At 36.7% G+C, this 17785-nt stretch overlaps 1 protein-coding gene across 3 annotated transcripts in view; it reads left to right on the forward strand.

Moving 5' to 3' along the window:
- Positions 1 to 17785, forward strand: part of supt3h (SPT3 homolog, SAGA and STAGA complex component) — a 518283-nt gene that overhangs the window by 345825 nt on the left and 154673 nt on the right. For all 3 annotated transcript variants that reach the window (XM_028796401.2, XM_051924455.1, XM_051924456.1), the window contains exon 7: positions 4274 to 4349. In XM_028796401.2, coding sequence (XP_028652234.2) covers positions 4274 to 4349 — 76 coding nt within the window. The remainder of the gene's footprint in view (positions 1 to 4273; positions 4350 to 17785) is intronic.

Here is a 17785-nt window from a genome sequence, read left to right on the forward strand (position 1 = left end):
CTGATTTCTGGTTATGGGGTATGGTGAAGGAGTGCATGTACAGCAGGAAAGTTTGTGATATCAATGACCTGAAGGACAGAATATGGACTGTGGTATCATCTATTCCCCGCAATATCTGGGCTTTAAATGGTACTGTTGCTTGTTGGTTTTTGTGTGATGAACATGATGGCAAACAGGTTGAGACATTCCTGTAAATCATCTTGCACATTTGAAGTAAGTTTTGTGAATAAATTGTTTCCACCATTCAAATGTTAACATAATTTTGATTCACCCTGTATTTTATCATAAGATTGTGTGTTTACATTCAACAAAAAGAGCAGGGCAATTGTGCCTCCTGTCCCTGTATTGTGCATGGTAGTAGTTCTAAGCCAAAATTGCTTCTCTTAAAGCATTTTAAAAAGGTGTGATCCTAGTGGTTAAAATGTTGACCTGAAAAGCAAATTTGAAAATGTTTTAAATAGTTTTTTGAGATTTTACATAATTAAGGCACCTAAATATCTAAATTTTATTGACGTGGTAAATGTAGAAGGCTGTGGTTTTTGTGGACCTTTGTGTAACGAAGTGCTTCCTAGCATGTCTTAAACGCACTTCATCTTCATTTCCACTGTTGCTCTCAAGTACTTGATTCATTATTTTCTTGAAACAATTCTGAAGGACCAACTTTAGAGAGGTAGTATTAAACTTGTCCCCAGGGGGCAATTTATCTTTTCACAGGTCAGGTCAGGTTGGGGAGCGTGCACTGGTACAACGGATTGCCACGCCCACCACATGACAAAACAGCTCAGGATCCTGGTTAGCAGATACCTGGTCCAGTAACCCCAAAGCCCCCCCAGAAATTACTATCTGTTGCAGCCAAGTGTTACGTGAGTATCCCCTTGGCCTGGGGGATTGAGGTTCATTGAGGATCCTGTGAGCCAGTTCACCCTCTTTAAATAAATATATATACACAAACATACATACACACACATACAACTGAATGACTAAAAGTGAAGAAAATTAAAAAGGAAGAAAACATCTGACTTGACAGTTATAGACCCAGTGAGGCATAATGCTGTTGGTATAAAGGAGCCCCAGTACCATTTCCTGACCCACTTCTGCAGAATAATTTGTTGGCTGAAAGTCCTCAGTGTTGCTGTTTCATCAAGCGAAAATGCAGCATTCTCATAATGGCATAAGGGTTTTGTTTTTAATTCTCTCCTTCATTAAAACCTCCAGAGAGTCGAGAGTGCATCCCAGTACAGAGCCTGCTTCTTTATTCAGCTTGTTGATTTGGTGGGCCTCTTTTGAAGTGATGTTACCAGCCCAGTCCAAGTACTTTTAGGAGTGCGAGTGTCATGTTCTGCTGTTATATTAATTGTCTGAGGTGTAAAGAGTGAAGAGAACAAGGAGAGAGGACTGTTCCTTGTAGTGCTTCAGTGTTGCACACATCCATATCAGAAACACAGTCCTTGAGTTTCACAAACTGCGGTTTGCCTTACAGGTAGTCCATTATCCAGGACTAAAAAAAAAGGCAACCACCACTGTAACACTCCACCAATCTGAGCTTTGTAGAGTGTGGCCAGACAGGTGTCTCTGCTCTGTAAAAGCAACATGGAAGCCCCACTTGGTGTTTGCAAAAAATCAGTTAAATGGCTCTCAGACTAAGAGAAGCAAGATTGTCTGGTCTGATGAAACCTCCACTCATTACCTGTGCAATACCATTCCAGTGGTGAAATATGGTGGCACAACATGATGTGGAGTTGGTTTTCAGTGGCAGGGATTTGGGGGGTCTAAAGAAGGTTGAGGGAAAGATGAACAAAGCAAAGTGCAAAGATGTCCTTAATGAAAACCTGTTCTTGTGTGCTCTGGACCTCAGACTGGGCTGAAGGTTCAACTTGCAACATGACATTGGCCTAAATCTCGAAGCAAAGACAACACAAGGATGGTTTAGAGAACTCTGGGAATGTCTTTTGGTTTCCCAGACTGAGCCTGGACTTAACATCTCTAGAGAAACCTGAAATTAGCTGTCTACTGGGATCCTCAGGGAAGAATAGCAGATAATCCTCAAATTCAAAGTGTGGGACGTTTGTTGTATCAGACCCAAGAAGACTTCAGGCTGTAATCACTACTAATGTAATATTTCAGTTTTTTATTTGTAATAAATTTGTACAGAATTCTAAAATCCTGTTTTTGCTTTGTTAATTTTGAGGTATTGAGTGTTGCTTGATGCCAGGAAAATAATAATTTAAATGATTTTAGCAAACGGCAACAATATAACAAAATGTGAGAAAGTGAAGGGGACTTCACACAGTATTTGAGATATTTAAAGGGAGAAGGAAACAGTAGATAAAAACAAATTCACAATCCCAGTTGGAAGTACATAAATGAATCAAAATCAGCTCAGTTTCATGTAGTCCTCCAACTATAATTACAAAGAGGAATGAGTAAACGTTTATCAGCTGAAGGGCGGCATGGTGGCGCAGTGGTAGTGCTGCTGCCTCGCAGTAAGGAGACCCAGGTTCGGAGCGGAGGGGGGCATTTCACTGCCCGCCCAGCACACACTGCTGGTAATGCTGCAAGCGGTGACCCGGTTGTGGCTGAACGGGGCGGCAGGGTTAGCATTGTAGTGTGCCTCGGATGGCTGCCTGTTGAATTGGGGTTGGGCGATTCACTACTCGCTTTTGGCCGCACCCTGTTCGTTCTACAGCATACTGTAGTGGAGGTGACTGTGAGGTGGGCTGGTGATGAACCGCCCCATTCATTCTCAATAGCAAGCCTGCTTGTACTGTTACGCACATAGCAAGAAGTTGTCTCTTGTCAATACACCAGACATGCCGACGAGGGGTGCCTTCCTGCTGTGATCGCGTGTGCAGTGCTGTGCAGAAGAGCTCATCTTCACCTTTTGTCTTCACCCTTCAAGAATGTCTCTGAAACACAAATCTGATGCAAGTGCTGGTGATACAGTAAAGAAGAGAAAAACCATCACCATGGAAAATAAAGTAGAAATAATAAAAAGGTCAGAGAGAGGTGAAACTTCATCATTCATTGGCAGAGCACTTGGTTACAGTCGGTCAAAAATAGCATTTAATAAAATAATGTACCTGTTTTGACTTGCATACAAATTCAACTTAAGTACAAACCTACAGTCCCTATCTCGTGCGTAACCCGGGGACTGCCTGTAATACTTTTGACTCTTGAAATTCTTTTTTGTAAGAGAGAAGTTTGCAAGTAACAATGAATTAAACACATACTTCACTCCATCAGCCACTGCAAATCCAAGAGAGCATGGATATTAAAACATTATCAGCATTTGTTGCATGCCAGGCAAGCTATCATACTGTCATTTTGAGATGTCATCCTCAGATGAAAAGTGATAATTTGAGAAACTTCTACATTTGACGCTAAACACTAGTGAGGTTGTTTAACAAATAATTGTTTCTTTCATAATGTTAGCTGTATCTAATTTACAGCCTTTGCATTTTCTTTTGAGCCAAATTGATGCTTATACAAAGTGTGTATGACAAAATACAATACTGATGTATTTCATCTTTTGCAAATGTTTACAAATTAAATCCAAGACTGGATCTCTGTGTTATTCAGTAGCTTATGAGGTATGTGCTTTCTTAGTAGAATACAAGTTGGCTTCATTTCCACTTGTAGTGTCAAAAACAAGTTTCCTTTATTGTTATAAGAATGTATTTTATTGGGCTTTTATTTAGACTGCTTGTTTAAAATAAACTGTTATTGGAAGAGTTAAAAGCTTAAGCACTTAAACATCACTGAAGAATGTTATTTGTCATGTTAGGAAGCCATTAATAACTTTTAGACCCTGGGGGTTTTTAAATATTTTTATGTAAGCTTACTTATTATCTAATAAATTAACTGCATTTACTGTAAATGTTGCTTTATTTTACCATCACATGCCAGAGGATTTAACAAAAAGCCTTTGAGCGGCAAGAGAGATGTTTGGAACACTTTGATACGGATTACAGAATTCCTGCAGTGTGCACCTGATTAAAGCAAAGATTTTCTGCCCAATAACACATGGCAGCAACTTGGCTAGCAAGAAGAACAGTCCTAAGTGCAGCAGCTTTGTGCAGAAGGCAAATGTTGGCAATCTACATAGCTGCACAGATGTTTTACGTTGAGAAAAGAAAACTCAGGTTGCCCTTCATTATATAACTCGTATCTTGTGCAGTGGCGTACAGCAACATTTAAAAACAAAAAGATCTTTTGTCTGTATTATTTCAGATAGTTTATCTTACTGCTATTTTTTTCTTTTTTGTTGTTGAAGAGAGCTGAACGACAGACCAGAATGATGGACCCAATTCAATATGCAGAATTCTGTGAAAGCCGGCAGCTGAGTTTTTGTAAGTAGTTTGCACCTTTGTTAGATCCAGTAGCCTTATACAAAACAGATGGACCTTTCAACTGTTTAAGTTGGGTAAATGGCAAAGGTGAAATGCAAATAGAGAGGCTTTTTCTTTTTCAGCTAGCTTGTATACAGTAGTGAAATGCATGTGTGTTATGTCTGTACAGTTAAATGTGAATCGTTTTAATTGGAACACATGCATTCAACTGAAAAAGTGGTCTTTCTGTTATCATTGCTTCATCAGTGTGCATTGTCCATTTCTTTTAAATAATGGCACCCTCCATTGGGAGCTACATGAAATATGAGCAAAAACATACTAGACTTCACATACAAAGTGCTAAATGACTAGTTTTCCGTCCTTTAATATTAAAGCACCACTTGGTTTAGCTGGTTCCTTTGTGAATAATATAACATGATTACAAGTTTGGTTATACAGAGATCTTTGTCTAACAGAAAATTGCCTCTTTTGCTGGACTGTTGAGTTTTGTTGCCAGCAGGGGTGTATTTCTTATGATCAACAATACTTTACTTGCATTCTAATTTTAAATTATGACAGGCAGATCTAGCAACAGCATTGCAGATTGATATTGTTACGTCCGCAGCTGTCTAAGCTGAAGTGAGATAACAAAAGGCAAACAATTTTATCCTTCTTCATCTGGCATGATCGATTTGTTTTCATCATTTCCGATAGTTTCCGTTAAACAATAAATAATTTACAACTTATGGTGTAAACTTGTAGATTGTGAGAAACATGTCCTAGTAACATAAAATAATCAAGCCCTCTTAATCCATTTCAGAGTTGTGGGGACTCAGTGCCTGTCCTGCTACACTGGATGCAAGGCAGGGAACAGCCCTAGGCAGGCCCCACTCACCATGCATACTCACACTTAACACAGCCCCAGTTTGGAACTGCTAGTCAATCCAACCTGCATCTCTTTGGAGATGTGGAAGAAAATTCACACAGACAAAGTAAAAGTGTAAACTCCACATGGGAAAACAGGATTTGCACATAAGATATGTTAGATGACTTATCTGGAGATACAAGTAATGTCTTCACTTGCCTTGTCTGAGCTGTACATCAGTATACAATAGTTAGAATAATGGTAGATTTCATTTTATCTTGTCACTAAAACAAGGCTTGAGCAGCTTGTGTTTGTTTTTTTTTTTCTTTTTTTTCTTTTCTTTTTTTAATGTAGCAATTTACTAACCAATGTTGTTAAATGGAAATCTAAGTGACAAAAGTCTTAATGCAGTGAAATTGTCCAGTCTGAAATAAGCACCATCTCCAGACTTCATCAGTCATGACTTTAATGATTAGTACCCATAAGCAGTTGAACCCTGCAATTCACATTGACAGGATTGCCAAATTCATTTTTTTAGTATTCTTGTAAAAATAAATGCTGTTCACTTATGAGAATAAATGTTTAGCTTTAAAAGTTTGGCATCCTCAAGTTTCAATGTCTGAAAATGTTTTTAACTGACACCAGTGAGACAAGTAGGAGCACTATCAGTTCCTGTCACCAGCTGAAATGACTTGCTGTGGCTTTTTGAAAAGTTTAACTTGATTTTTCAGAGGCTGAAATACAATAGTTTGGTAATCCACATCAAATGTTTGCCACAGAATACAATATTTGTTTTCTAGATTTGAAAGAATTGTTCAAACAGAAAAAAATGGTTTGTTTTGTTAAATAAATAAATTAAATATTGTGCTGTGGTACGTAAAATTATATTATTATCATCAACTTAAATGCCCTCTGTTACAGTTACACTTTTATATTCATTAACATTTGGTTACTTATCAGAAAAAGAGAGGGAAGTAATTAATTTTCAGTATTAATGATTATTTACGTAAATAATCAAGGATATTCAAAGTGTACTACCAGGCATTCAAATATATAATGTGCATTTATCTATCTTGATTTTTGTAAGTAATTTTCAGTATAGAAGTCTACCAAATAATGAATATAAATAATATAATTTGCCAAGGCAGTTTGGGTCATTGACATTTTAATGACTTTATATATTTACTGTCATATGGAAAAGTTTGGGAACCCCTCTCAGCCTGCATAATAATTGACTCTCCTTTCAACATAAAAGATAACAGTGGTATGTCTTTCATTTCCTAGGAACATCTAAGTACTGGGGTGTTTTCCAAACAAAGATTTCTAGTGAAGCAGTATTTAGTTGTATGAAATTAAATCAAATGTGAAAAACTGGCTGTGCACAAATGTGGGTCCCCTTGTCATTGTGATGATTTGAATGCCTGTCACTGCTCAATGCTGATTACTTACAACACCAAATTGGTTAATGAGCTCGTCAAGCCTTGAACTTCATAGACAGGTGTGTCCATCATGAGATATAAAAGGTATTTAAGGGGGTCAATTACAAGTTGTGCTTCCTTCCCTTTGACTCTCCTCTGAAGAGTGACAGTATGGGATCCTCAAAGCAACTCTCCAAAGATCTGCAAACAAAGATTGTTGAGTCTCCTGGTTTAGGGGTAGGCTATAAAAAGCCATCTCAGAGGTTTAAACTGTCAGTTTCAACTGTAAAGAATGGAATCAGGAAATGGAAGGCCACAGGCACAGTTGCTGTTAAATCCAGCAGGTCTGGCAGGCCAAGAAAAATCCAGGAGCGGCATATGCGCAGAATTGTGAGAATGGTTGCAGACAACCCACAGATCACCTCCAAAGACCTGTAAGAACATCCTGCTGCAGATGGTGTATCTGTACATTATTCTACAATTCAGCATAACTGGCACAAATAACATCTGTATGGCAGGATGATGAGAAAGAAGCCCTTTCTGCACTCATGCCACAGACAGAGTCGCTTGTTGTATGCCAATGCTCATTTATACAAGCCAGATTCATTTTGGAACAAAGTGCTTTGGACTGATGAGACAAAAATGGAGTTATTTGCTCAAAACATAAAGCACTTTGCATGGCGGAAGAAGAACACTGCATTCTAAGAAAAACACCTGCTACCTACTGTTAGATTTGGTGGAGGTTCCATCATGCTGTGGGGCTGTGTGGCTAGTTCAGGGACTGGGACCCTTGTTAAAATCGAGGATCGGATGAATTCAACCCAATATCAACAAATTCTTCAGGATAATGTTTAAGCATCAGTCACAAAGTTAAAGTTAAGCAGGGGTTGGATATTCCAACAAGACAATGACCCAAAACACAGTTGGAAATCTACAAATGCATTCATGCAGAGGGAGAAGTACAATGTTCTGGAATGGCCGTCACAGTCCCCTGACTTGAATATCATCAAAAATCTATGGGATGATTTGAAGCAGGCTGTCCATGTAATTGAACTGAACTGGAGAGATTTTGTATGAAGAATGGTCAACAATACCTCCATCCAGAATCCAGACACTCATCAAAGGCTATAGGAGGACAGCGTCTAGAGGCTATTAGATTTGCAAAAGGAGGCTCAACTAAGTATTGATGTCATATCTCTGTTGGGGTGCCCACATTTATGCACCTGTTTAATTTTGTTATGATGCATGTTGCATATTTTCTGTGAATCCAATAAACTTAATGTAACTGCTGAAATACTACTGTTTCCATAAGGCATGTCATATATTAAATGGAAGTTGCTATTTTGAAAGCTCAGCCAATGAGAAACGAAAATCCAAAGAATTAAGAGGGGTTCCCAAACCTTTTCATATGACTGTAAATCAATAATAGCAAAAGTCATTGTGTTTGGTTAAAACGTATAAATAGCCATGATTTTTAAACTGTAGTTATAAATTTAAGAGCTCTGATCCTGTATCATTGAAGAATGCTATACAAAAATCACCAAAAGTTCCAAACCACTCTGCCACTTTGTTCAACAGCTGGTGGTATTAGTTAGGTCAAAGTTGTAGTTGAACTAAGTGCCACAACACGATGCCAAGAAGAGTCGTAGAATAGAAAACTGTGGTCAACAGCTGGTAATGATTTCAAAATTTTATTTCTGGAAAAATTACTTCAAAAATTGCAATTTTACCTGTAATTGTACAAGTGGGGTCTCAGGTTTCATAGGTGGAGATTTATGGCAATTCTTCAGATCCAAACAAACATGTGACACAGCAAGTTTTTCTCATAAACTGAATTTCAGTTGATTTTCATCTAGTGACTTCTATCTCTTATTTAAAAGCAAAGCAAACTAATTTAGAGTCAGTTGAAGAAGTAGTAGCATTCATTAACACAGAGGAAGAGTACAGCAGTACAGTACATACTTGGTCAACTTTTTCAGTCATTTTTTGCACAAGTGACCCAGTATAACTTGTGGCACATGCAGCCATGCAATAAACTCCAACACACATAAGCCACTAGATTGGAAGCTGTCCTTTTAGTTAAGTGATTGAATGAATCCACTATTTGTAATTCCCTGTGTCCTAAATACACCAAAGTCATGTTGTCCTAGTGAGAATGGCAGCTGGACACAGAGGTGACACTCTTAGCAATCCCTCAGTTAAGACAGCACATTTTACCTGGGTGGGAGAAGATATCATATAGTGATGGGTTTCCATACATCATTATGCCTTTACCAACTTTGACGTATCATTATCAAAGACTGTAGGATGTTTAAGCATAAGGTTGATATAACGTACATACCCATAGTCCAGTTTGATTCAAGTTTTTTTGTTTTGTGATTTAAAGTACAGTAATATTTTTTGCTGTGATTGTATTAATAAGTTTTTTTCTGTAAAATAAGCAATAAAGTATAATGCATTTTTACTGATTTTTCCATCAGCTGACATTTTTAGTTTTGACTTCCATACAACATTGAGTTACAAATGTCAGTGGAAATTGAATGTATTCATATCTCTTGGTCTGGGTATAGTGGATTTTCATTCTGGTTTTAAATGCAGGCTGAATATTTAAGTTTGTTGGCTCTGAAATTGTTTATGTCATCCTTCGAGTTTTTAAAAGACCTTCATCTTGAAATTGTAAGGTTTGCTGTTGAATGCATACATTAGTAAGTTTTGTTACTTCAAGTGGGGGCAAAGATATTTAAGGCTCCATCCACACTACTACATTTTCGTTTAAAAATGCCAACATAAATCTCCAGTTTTTGTCTTTCATTCACTCTACCTTGGCATTTTCAACCCCTATAAATGGAGATTTTTAAACAGCTTCACCATCAGACAGCAGATATAAAAGTACACAACAGATTAACTTTTGCATTTCTCAGTAAAGAGCACTATTGCATAGCTTTATTAACACTGTCTCAGCATCTGAGGGCATAAGGGCTAATGTTTCAGAATGAAGGATTGACAAAAGGACAAAATGGCTAAGGTTTTTAATAAAAGCGTTCGGCTTTCTAAGGCAACATATGTTATATATGGCTTAGACTGAAGTTTTAATGTTGGTCTCAAGATGCTGAGCTCATACTGACAAAAGATACTGGAATGCCTCCACTGTCAGAGGCGCTGGCAAAAATGCAGACTAAATAAGATGGTTCTTTAAATCTCTTATAACTGCATCATCAGAAGTGTATTGACTGGTTGCATCATCATGTTATATACCTTAACACAGCTACATGGGAGAGAAAGGCCATTGACAGGGTTGTGATATCTGTAATAATCATTTATAGGTATCCATACCAAAACATATTCAATAAAACCTGGGCCATATCATAGGATTAAATCTATCCCAGGCGCAAATTTTTCTTAGCTCTGTGGTCTAGCAGTTGGTAACAAAGCATGAAAGCCTAGAACTACTGAGCTTTACCCCAAAGTGACATCTATAATGAACAGTTAAAACATTCTTTTTGCCAAATTGTAGTCCTTGAATACCAGGGCTATCAAAAGCCATACTTGTGAAGTACATATTGCACATTTTGCTGTTTTTTTTTTAATTGCCTGTTGAATGAATACAGTGTATGATTTCAGATACCCTTATTTAGAGTTTTTCCTTTTTTCCAGTAGCTGAGATACCACACTTCAATAAAAATTCCAATATGCTATTATTAATATTTTACTTTTTTCTAAAGCCTTTATCCTATTTGACTTTAAAGAACAGGTTATGCTCCCCCTGTTTACAGATCATGTTAAGTGACACGCTTATGGCAATTGACCCAGCAACCTTGTGGTTTATAAACCATTTCAATGTCTTCAAAGTCTGTATTCTACCTTATTCCCAGTATGACCAAGACTGATAGCAGAAATCACAATAATGTAACGTAGTTTGTGCAACTCTTATGTAGGAACCCTTACTAACAAAATTTCCTAACCAGAAGCTCACTGGTGATTAAAGTCGTAATGAATTTTTAATGTGAAGATAATTCTACAAAACAGTTTATGAAAGTAATAATTGGCTACTGCAGTGGGTATTTAAGTCCCACAAGATGGTAAACTGCAAACTAAATACAGAGTCACTGCAAAAAAAAAAGCAAAATGGCAGATGATGAAAACTTTATTATAGTGAACAAAAATTGGTTGTTTAAAGTCACATACATTCTTCATATGCAGAGGATATTTCGAAAACAACGTGGACTTTTATTTCTGGAGCTATCTTTAGATTCTTTAAACCGCCCTTGCTAGGCTTGAGCATTTTTTGAGTAAAAGAATAGGCCATGATTGTGACTTTAACTTCTTAAGCTGGTGATTAGTAGTTTGAAACCAAGCTTTTGTCAATGCCCGAGAGTTTATCCAAGTGCCAAAAACCCCCTTTGTCTACATCTCATTCATTGATTTGGGATGTACTGTTTTTCTTATTTTTCCTTTTTTTGGTGGCTGGGCTGCCAGCCCACTTATTGTTTTTGCAAAGTATTTTTGAATTACGTATAGTATTGTCTCCCACGTTCCATGGACATAAAAGTTAGGTGAACTGGTGACTTGGAATGACAGTGGCATGACTAAGGATGATAGTTTTAGTGCATGAATTGGATTCCTATCCACACCTGGTTTCTGCCTTGTGCACAGTGCTCCAGGGATAAGCACCTGCTCGCTCTGATCATTAATGAGAAAGTGGGTTAATATTACATATCATTATAATTTAAAATGTATCATTTACATTAATTTAGATGAGAAGTTCACTTGATTTCAAGTGTGCAATAATTTGAATATGTTATGTGATTGTTTTAAAAACAGTTTATAGTTGTTAAATCCCTTGGTTCTCATATTACCAATTATTTCATCCAGCCTGATTTGCAAAGAAATGGCTTCATGCTTTTGCTAAAGCCATTTTTTAAACCTGTTGTGAATTGATAAGGTTTTTAATTTTGCATTGACCTTTTGTCTGCCAATGAGTATATTCTTTGGGTTTACTAATTGGTGAAACTTAAAAGGATGTTTATTGTCATCACAGTAATCCAATCATTTATTATTATTTTTATCAGTTTTTTTTTAATTCTTATTATTTATTTAATCTTCAGTCAGTTAAAGTGAAGTTCAAATAAGGCGGCAAATAATTTATCGGTTCACCATTTGTGCGAAAATCATAAACAAAAAAAAGGAAAATCTAAGAAATCAGGTGATACTAGACCATACCAAAAGTTTTGTGGAGTTTCTTACAAATGTAAAAGAAACACTGATAGGAATTTGTCATGACAGGTTGAATTCAAGCACAAGCATTCTACTGAATAAACTGGATAAATAATAATAAAATTGTTTACAACAAAAACCTGAGGCTAACCTCTTCAGGACCATCAGTATGGTACAATTATTTTACAGTTTTAAGTAATCTGCTCAGTATCACATGGCAAGTCATTGGTGAGAAGTGAAGTGGAAGGCTTTCACTTTGCAGTTTAGTACTCGTATCTTAGACACTAGTGGGCCATGCTGCCATAAATGAGATGAGGCTTGTTATAACAGACCCAATATAAACACTAATTATTTTAATTTATAATATTACAGTTTAAAAATCTTGTGCCACTAGGATGTAGAAGGATTAATAAGGAAATGCCATATCAACTCTCATTCTCGTCTTTGCTTGTTTGTTCTACTTTTTCAGACGAGCAATATCCACACTGTATTTTATGTAGCTTCTTAGGTGCTAAAGTATGTGTAGTAGCATTGTTTCCATATTTCCACAGCCAGAGCTCTGGCAGGTTAAATGACTTGCTTAAAGAAAACACTGAATTCCATGGTGGAAAATGAACCAGCAGTGTTTTGTTTGGGGACACACTATTGACATTCAGTATTTCCTATTTTATTTATTTAGCTTTTGCTTTTCTGTAAAGTGACAAACGTTTCTCAAGTAACAACCTTTCCCCTTTGTCTTCAGTGTAAACACTGGTAGGAACAGTAAGTGACTCCCCCAGGGACACTCAAATAAGTAATGGTGAGAACTGAACCAGTTGTCTTGTACTTTACAGTCCAAAGCCTTAGCCACTTGACCACACTAAAGTCATAGTTTAGGACTTTGTGGATAGGAATTCTCAAGATTATCATTTTAAATGATTGATCCTTTGTCTTTTTTGTCTTACCCTTTCTTGGTTTAATAATAATGCAATAGTTTTAAATGGTTTTCACATAGACTAAAACGCATTGTTATAATTACCATAAAATTAAAAATCAGCATAATCTAAACTAAATATTGCTTGCTCTGGCAACACAAGATACTGTTAATTTTATACAAGTGAAAAAAATACTGTTTTATGGCCTTATATTTATATATAAGACACAATAGTTAAATCGATTGATGCCCGCATATTGATCCGGCAAAATTTTACACCAGATGCCCTTCCTGATGTAACCTTCTCCATTTATCTGGGCTTACGACCGGCACGAAGAAACACACTGGTTTGTGCATCTCCTGTAGGCTGGATTAATGCTCTAGAGAGGAGAGGAGTGAAGGTCAGTAGGAACAAGACAGAATACATGTGTGTAAATGAGAGGAAGGTCAGTGGAATGGGTGGGGAAGAGTGTCAGGAGTAATTTGTGACAAACAGTTATCAGCTAGAGTGAAAGGGAAGGTCTACAGGATGGTAGTGAGACCAGCTGTGTTACTGTATATGGGTGGAAGACAATGACACTGACCAAAAAACAGAGTTAAAGATGTTAATATTTGCATTGGGTGTGATGAGAATGGATAGGGTTAGGAATGAATACATTAGAGGGTCAGCTCAGTTTGGACACTTTGGAGACAGAGAGGCAAGATTGCGTTGATTTTGACATGTGCAGAGCAGAGATGCTGGGTATATTGGGAGAAGGGTGTTAAGGATGGAGCTGCCAGGTAAGAGCAAAACAGGAAGGCCTAAGAGAAGGTTTATGGATGTGGTGAGAGAGGACATGCAGGTGGTGGGGGTAACAGAACAAGATTAAGAGGACAGGACGATATGGAAAAAGATGATCTGCAGTGGCAACCCCTAATAGGAGCAACTGAAAGAAGAAGAAGAAAGACACAAAAGTTAAATTGATTACAGTAATGTGAATTTGTGATGGTCTTAGTGCAGTGCTGGATTAACCAATAGGCACATGTAGCATATGCTATGGGCCCCGCAATTTCGGGGGCCCCCAAATGGTGGACCCAATATTTAATGAAAAAAAGTGTAGCATTGAAAAACTGGTCTTTAAAAATATTATCTTTACGTTTTTAAACTGTAAATTTCTTACACAATAAAACTTTAGGGGCCCAACACATAAAATTCACATAAATATTATAAGATTCTTATTATAATTGAGAGTAAAATAATTATTTAGTCCGGTTTGAACTGTTCAGAATCTAAACTTCAGATGATGCAGGCCAAAAGGGCCCCCAAATTTGAAATGTGCTATGGGCCCCCAAAGCTCTTAATCCGGCCCTGTCTTAGTGATGTTCATTTGGTGAATAATTTTTAGACTGGTAGCTATAAATTGCATTACACAGTTTTCTTATTTAGAGATCACTTTATTAATTTTGAATACTTGATAAATATTTTATTTCATACAGTAGTTTCTGCATGCATTGTCTCAATCAAGACCAAAAGGTCTTATTTAACTTTTCTAACAATTTTTAATGACTGTTGCCTTACTGGATACATTTTTTAATGTTTAAAGATTGAATATGTTTCATATGTCCTTTTTTATACAAGGTGTAGGGGTGTGTGATCTAATCTCAAAAAGTTGTTTATAATACTGCACACAGTTCAGAGTGTTGCACAGATTCTCAAGAACAACATAATTTATTTCTATAGTACATTTTCATACAAACAACACAGGTCAAAATGCTTTACAAGATGTCAAAGAGAACGTTAAAAGAAAAAAAAAATAAGATTAGGCAATAATATTAAAGATTAAATAACAAAGAAAGGAAAAAAGAAAAATGAATCTAAACAATCTTAAAAACAGGTAAATATCAAGTAGAAGAGTAGCGTCCTTATATACAATGTCATGATGTAAGACTCTTAGGATCAGTAGTTGAGAATAATACTCTTGGATTATCAGCATTATCATTTATAATTTTAGAGAAATAGGACTGCTTCTCAAGATAGACTGCTCTACAATTAGGAACCTGTCATAGTTAGTTATTATTATAGATTCCAAGTCTGAGAATTCCTCAAAAACAGATGCATTATATTTAGAAGGTCATTATAAGAGACTGTGGCATGAATAACCATGGGAAAATACTCAAAAGGTGCAAAGGTACCAAAACCGGCATCTTTACACGTTAATCAGCTCAAGTAAATACTACACCGCTGCCTTTTTTGCCTTGGTGAACCGATTGAACAAAGCTCTAATTTGGAGGTACTCTTTGAATTCACACTGCTGCACCATCAGAGCTGAGCCACATTTCACTTAATGTAAGAAAGTAGATTTTCCTGTCACTAATAAGATCAACAATGTAAAAAGTGTTGCTGGTTAATGCTCCACATTTTATGTCTCGTAAAAGCAGGGCTGAATGGGAAGTGTTATGGCCGATTGAAATTGTAATTAAATTAGTGTTAATGCTGATTTGTGCAGAATTTTTACTTAATCTATAATCTTTTGCTATAGTTCTAATAAAGTACCCATCTATAGGTGAAATGGTAATTATGTTATTTGCATTTCTACTGCTTTGTCCAGGTTGTTTTTAGTTAGACTATGGTTCATTATTATAGTGCTAATAAAGGGCATGTCTGTGTATTGAGGAGTCATACCGTGAGAGGAAAAAAGCTGTTACACAATCTAGATGATCTTGCTTGACTGCTGCAATACCATTGGCTAGATGGCAACAGTGCAAAAAGCCTATGTGCAGGGTGGGCAGGGTCGCAGCAATGCTGGACACCATACATAGACAACAAGTATTGTATTTCTCCTAATGTAAAGCAAATTATTAAAATACGGGTAAAAATTAAGAAAGAATAGACCTCTCTGATCTCTAAGCTATCGTGACTGCATATCCTGAAGTGTATAAATGACTCTACAGTTTTAGATTTGAAATTTGTTGTAGCAGATGTCTACTGTGACTGGCATTTTGAAGTTGCTAGCCAATCTAATGCCTCAGTAAAATTCAGACATTGTGCCATTATATACTTTTATGCTGTGTTCTGCATCTATTCACAATTAGGGCTTATTTATATAATGGCATCATTCTGTAAGCTATTATTTTCTTAGCAATATCTACTTGTCAAGTACATGCCCAGAGAGATTACAGAATTTTTTGTGAAGCAAATAAGGAAAGGACTGTAGTTCCAGACAACTGCAGTGGCATAAAAAGCAGAATTGGTACTGGATTGACTAAAAATAAAGTCTTTGTAAATTATTTCACTGTGCAGGAGATCATATACTGCACCAAGCTGCAACCTACAACCCAGTTAATTGCTGGAAGACACTTTTCTGTCTCCTACACAGACAAATCAGGCACATCTGTAGTCATTTTGTAATTGATATGATTAGTCAAAGCTGAATGCAATGGACCAATATTACCATTTTTAAAAACACAAATAGTAAAGAGGCAAGAAATTCTGGAAACGTTCTAAGCCTGGAAATAAAAATAGACAGAGTTGCTTTTACTGTATTATTAGCTTTGCAAGTGCAGTTATGGGAAATATTTTCAACTGTGAAAAATGATTTATGTGAGATTCTAATTTTAAACATTAAACCATGCTTTTATGTTAATTATACTCTTAGTGATGCTTTATCTGATTGAGGATTTAAATTGAGAAGTGAAAATCTCTATCTTATGTCTTCCTGTATGATCATATCCTTCTGTGATGTTTCCACTTAGTAACAGAGCTTAAATGGAACAAACTGCCTGTTAAGAAAAGACACTCTTACAGTCAAAAGTCTGAATAGGCACTTGAGCATACAGAGTACTCCTTCAGCTCAGCTTTAAAATATTGCTGTTTTTCACACTCTTCTAACTAAGGAGACGTGATGCACCTCATATGATTTCTCCAGAAGATAAATCATTTAGTCTCTCCATCTCAACTCCAGACTCACTCGTTGTTTGGTCCTGTTAAGCCAAGAAACCCATCCCAAGATTGTGGTATCCAACCCCTTTGGCAGGCACTGACAAGAGAAAGAAGGCCTGTTTAGGGCAGCCTGGGGTTAATATCCATCCTGAGGATAGAGGAGCTGATGAATCAGTCAGCAGTGGCATACAGAGACCAAATAAGGTTTACCTTGAATGGGGATAGTCACTTCCACAGCTATAGTGAAGGCAGCTGTCTAGTAGAAAAACACCCCAAAATCAAAGTCCCACAGGTCTTACTACCCAGTCTCGGAAAACAGTTAATATAGGGAAGCCAAATAGTGAAACATGCCGAACAGAAGCCTGGAAATAAACCAAGCGAGTTAAAGGAAAGCTAAATTGTTTTTTAACAACATGGAATGTGAGAAGCCTCTATAAACCAGGAGCAATAAGAAACTTAAAAGCTGACTTGAGTAAATATAAAATTGAATCACCCTCATTGCAGAAAATCGAATGAAAAGAAACCACCATCTTAGTTGTAGGAGGATACACTGTGTTTTATAGTAGGCATGGACAGAACACATTTAGCACTGGATTTGCATTTTGTAAGGACTTTAAGAGAAAAGTAATTGGATTCCAAGCAATTAGAAAAAGATTCTGTACGATAAGAATAATGTATCTACTAAAGAAACAAATGAAGAGAGCAAAAACTTTTTTTATGAAAAATTAGAAGAAACCTTTAGAAAACTGCCTAAATATCTCCTTTTGTGAGATATGAATGCACAGATAGGTAAAGAAAAAATCTTTCAGGCCTATGATTTGAACAGAAAGTGTTCATCAAGTGATAATGACACTAGGCTGATTGATTTGCTATGGGAATGAGTACGACAGTGAATAGAAAATTCATAAAGTAACAATGAAATTGCCCAGATATAAGAACATAGACCGTGTAACGGAAGTTGAACTCGTAATACTGCGGGTTTGGGAACTCCCAAGTGAGAGGATGGTAAGAAAATCAAGAAAGAAAGAGCAATAGAGCAGAAAAATGAAGGCAGCCAAGGCTCCCCATGGGCAGTAGCACCTCTGGGAATGGAAGGGAAAATTCTGAGTTCATGTCCTTGTTAACCCA

The sequence above is a fragment of the Erpetoichthys calabaricus genome, chromosome 3 (genome assembly GCF_900747795.2).
Source record: "Erpetoichthys calabaricus chromosome 3, fErpCal1.3, whole genome shotgun sequence".
Classification (NCBI taxonomy): domain Eukaryota; kingdom Metazoa; phylum Chordata; class Cladistia; order Polypteriformes; family Polypteridae; genus Erpetoichthys; species Erpetoichthys calabaricus.